Source organism: Sinocyclocheilus rhinocerous, unplaced genomic scaffold, assembly GCF_001515625.1.
Source record: "Sinocyclocheilus rhinocerous isolate Xijiao unplaced genomic scaffold, SAMN03320098_v1.1 scaffold387, whole genome shotgun sequence".
NCBI lineage: Eukaryota > Metazoa > Chordata > Actinopteri > Cypriniformes > Cyprinidae > Sinocyclocheilus > Sinocyclocheilus rhinocerous.
The window spans coordinates 218,773-221,625 of NW_015651557.1; the positions used below are offsets into that span (position 1 = coordinate 218,773).

At 38.8% G+C, this 2,853-nt stretch overlaps 1 protein-coding gene across 1 annotated transcript in view; it reads left to right on the plus strand.

The window, feature by feature from the left end:
- The first annotated feature begins 1,529 nt into the window (after positions 1–1,529).
- LOC107713169 (FUN14 domain-containing protein 2-like) overlaps positions 1,530–2,853 on the plus strand; it is a 6,186-nt gene continuing 4,862 nt past the window's right edge. The window contains exon 1 of the mRNA XM_016518601.1: positions 1,530–1,629. Coding sequence (XP_016374087.1) covers positions 1,617–1,629 — 13 coding nt within the window. The 5' untranslated portion in view covers positions 1,530–1,616. The remainder of the gene's footprint in view (positions 1,630–2,853) is intronic.

The following is a 2,853-nucleotide window of genomic DNA, read 5'->3' on the forward strand; positions in this document are numbered from 1 at the left end:
TTGGGTTGTTTTGACCCAGCTGTTGGGTTGTTTTGACCCAGAGGTTGGGTTGTTTTGACCCAGCTATTGGGTTGTTTTGACCCAGCGGTTGGGTTGTTTTGAACCCAACTGCTGGGTCAAAACAACCCAATAGCTGGGTTTGTCCCTTTTTAACCCAGCACTGGGTTATATTTAACCCAGCATTTTTTAGAGTGTAGTACAAATGGACAAAGACCCAAACCATGCAACAAAAGCAACCCAGGAGTTTCTGAAGGTAAAAAAGTGGATTATTCTGCAATGGCCGAGTCAAGCTCCTGATTTAAACCCGACTGAGCATGCATTTCACTCGCTGAAGACAAAACTAAAGGCTGAAAGACCCACAAACACACAACAACTGAAGTCAGCTGCAGTAAAGGCCTGGCAAAGCATCACAAAGAAGGAAACCCAGTCTCTGCTGATGTCCATGAGGTCCAGACTTACGGCAGTCATTGCCTGCAAAGGATTCTTAACAAAATATTAAAAATGAATATTTTATTTATGATTATATTTATTTGAAACCCTGAAAATGGGGGGACTGTGTATAAAAACGGTTGCAATTCCTAAGCATTTTATGTTATATTTTTGTTAAACCCCTTGAATTAAAGCTTAAAAAGTCTGCACTTCAATTTCATCTTGATTGTTTTATTTTAATTCTATTCTGGTGGCATACAGAGCCAAAATTATGAAAGTTGTGCCAGTGTCCAAATATATATGGACCTAAATGTATATCTATAGAAATGTACCAAATAATTGATTAAACTTTCATAGACAAACATTAAACTGAATGAGTAGAGAGCTAAATTAACAGTTTGATAGCAATAGCATTTACATTTACAAAGGCAGTTACTGCGAATGAAAAGTTTGCATAGATGATTGATTTGTGTCATCACTTATTTGTGTTGTGAAAAGGAAACTTGAGATTAGTACTGAGAGTTTTGAAAACTTACAACTTACCTGTGAAAACTGCACCAATAAAAAATAGATAAATAAAAAATAAATAACAGACACAATACATCTGGTCCTATAGTGAATCCTCATATTTTTGCACAGCATAGCAGTTTCTACCAACAAATAATTGTAAATAAGAAATTTTATGCATTTATAACATGACAATTTGCCCACATGACAGTTATGAAAAAGGACATTTAGTTTGGAAAGTTTAATGTTTTTTTTTTATTAGCCTATTTTTGATTTAGATTTTTTTTTTGGCAACATTTGTGCTTTGACTCAAAACCTTAGAAAAACGTGATTCTGCTATTCAATGGTAAAAAACAAATAAATGAATTAATGAAATAATAAATAGCCTAACTTTCTGAAGTTTCAAGACCATAGAAAAGTAGTGCCCTAAACTGAATATTATCTGTTGCAAAACTTTTCAATATATAGCTCACTCCAAAATAAACTTTTAACGGCGCAGACCGATCGGTGTATGACATCAAAGTACCGCGAGAGCATGCGGCTCCTTATGCCTTCGAATCAATCTCGCGGTACTTTGATGTCAAACGCCGATCGCCGCTTCAAGCCGAACACGCCTACTGTCACGTGACGCAGAGAGGACGCGCACGAAAATTACGCCCGGATAGAAATCACGTAGGAAAATGTCCGAGAAGGGTAAGCACAATGCTTTTCACGTTCTATCACTTAATACACATTTAAACAAGACTGCATATTACCAAATGTCTCTGTTTGACGTTACAACAAGCCTACTCGTCACGAAAGGACCTTCAGAGTTGCTGAATTACGATTACACACGTATAAACACGTCCTTCAGTAGGTTATGCAGTACAATTCACATTAAAATACATATTTTAACCGCGTATAGAAGCAGTTTAAACGATTCTTTTAATTATATAGCATTTAAAACGTTGTAACACGAATATCCACACACTAGCAAAGCACAGAAAGACACATGCAAGACCAATTAATGTTTGTGGCATGAGTCATGTAACCCACAGACCCCTCGTCCTTCATATGTGATTATTTAAGAGAAACCTTGGATCTGTCTACTAGAACAGCAAAAATTATGTGCTCCTGAAAGCCTGTTGGAATTGTCCTGTCAAAGACAGAGACACATTTGCTTGAGTTGACCCCCAAATCGCTCAGTATGCAAACAAAGTCTACAAAACCACTTTTGAAGGTCCACCCTAAGAAGAAGAGTTCAGGCTTTGCATTATTAGCAGGGTATAGACACCGTGTGAGTGTGCCAAGTCATACTCGTGAGTCAAACTCATCTCTCTTTACTTCAGATGCAGGTGAAAGCGATACTGTGCTCTGTCTGTTGGCTGCAGTAGTGGGCTATTTCTGTGTCTGGCTTATGTCTGGAATCCAGCAAGCTTTCGTCATTAGCCAGGGTTATCACGTAAAGATGCTGAGTGCTCACAGTGATAGTTCTCTGTGGGAGCTCCTGTATCCCACCTGGATGGAGAACAGTGGCATCGCATTTAATCTGCTTGTTTTTCTAACTGCTTTTCTCCTTGACCTTGTGCTGTATCCGCCAGTGTTTCTACCCACAACAGATTTAATGCTTACTTTAAACTTGCTTCTACGCCTTCAGGGGGGGTATTCCAACAAGCAGGTTGTGTGACATACCCAGGTATGTTTGTGGATAAGCGAGCGGATAACCTCAGCTTTCGGTTCCAAAATCGGAGGTAACTTTCAAGGTATGTAAGTAACCATAGCAACTTGCTCTCTGAAGATAACCTGCGCCGGAGCAGGTTATGTTCCAGGGTTAGTTCACTTCAGCGCACGTGTGATCTACTGACGAGCCTTCAGTGGGCGTGACAGAAAGCCCACAACATTATATAATATTACAATATAGTTATGTAATATAGCCTA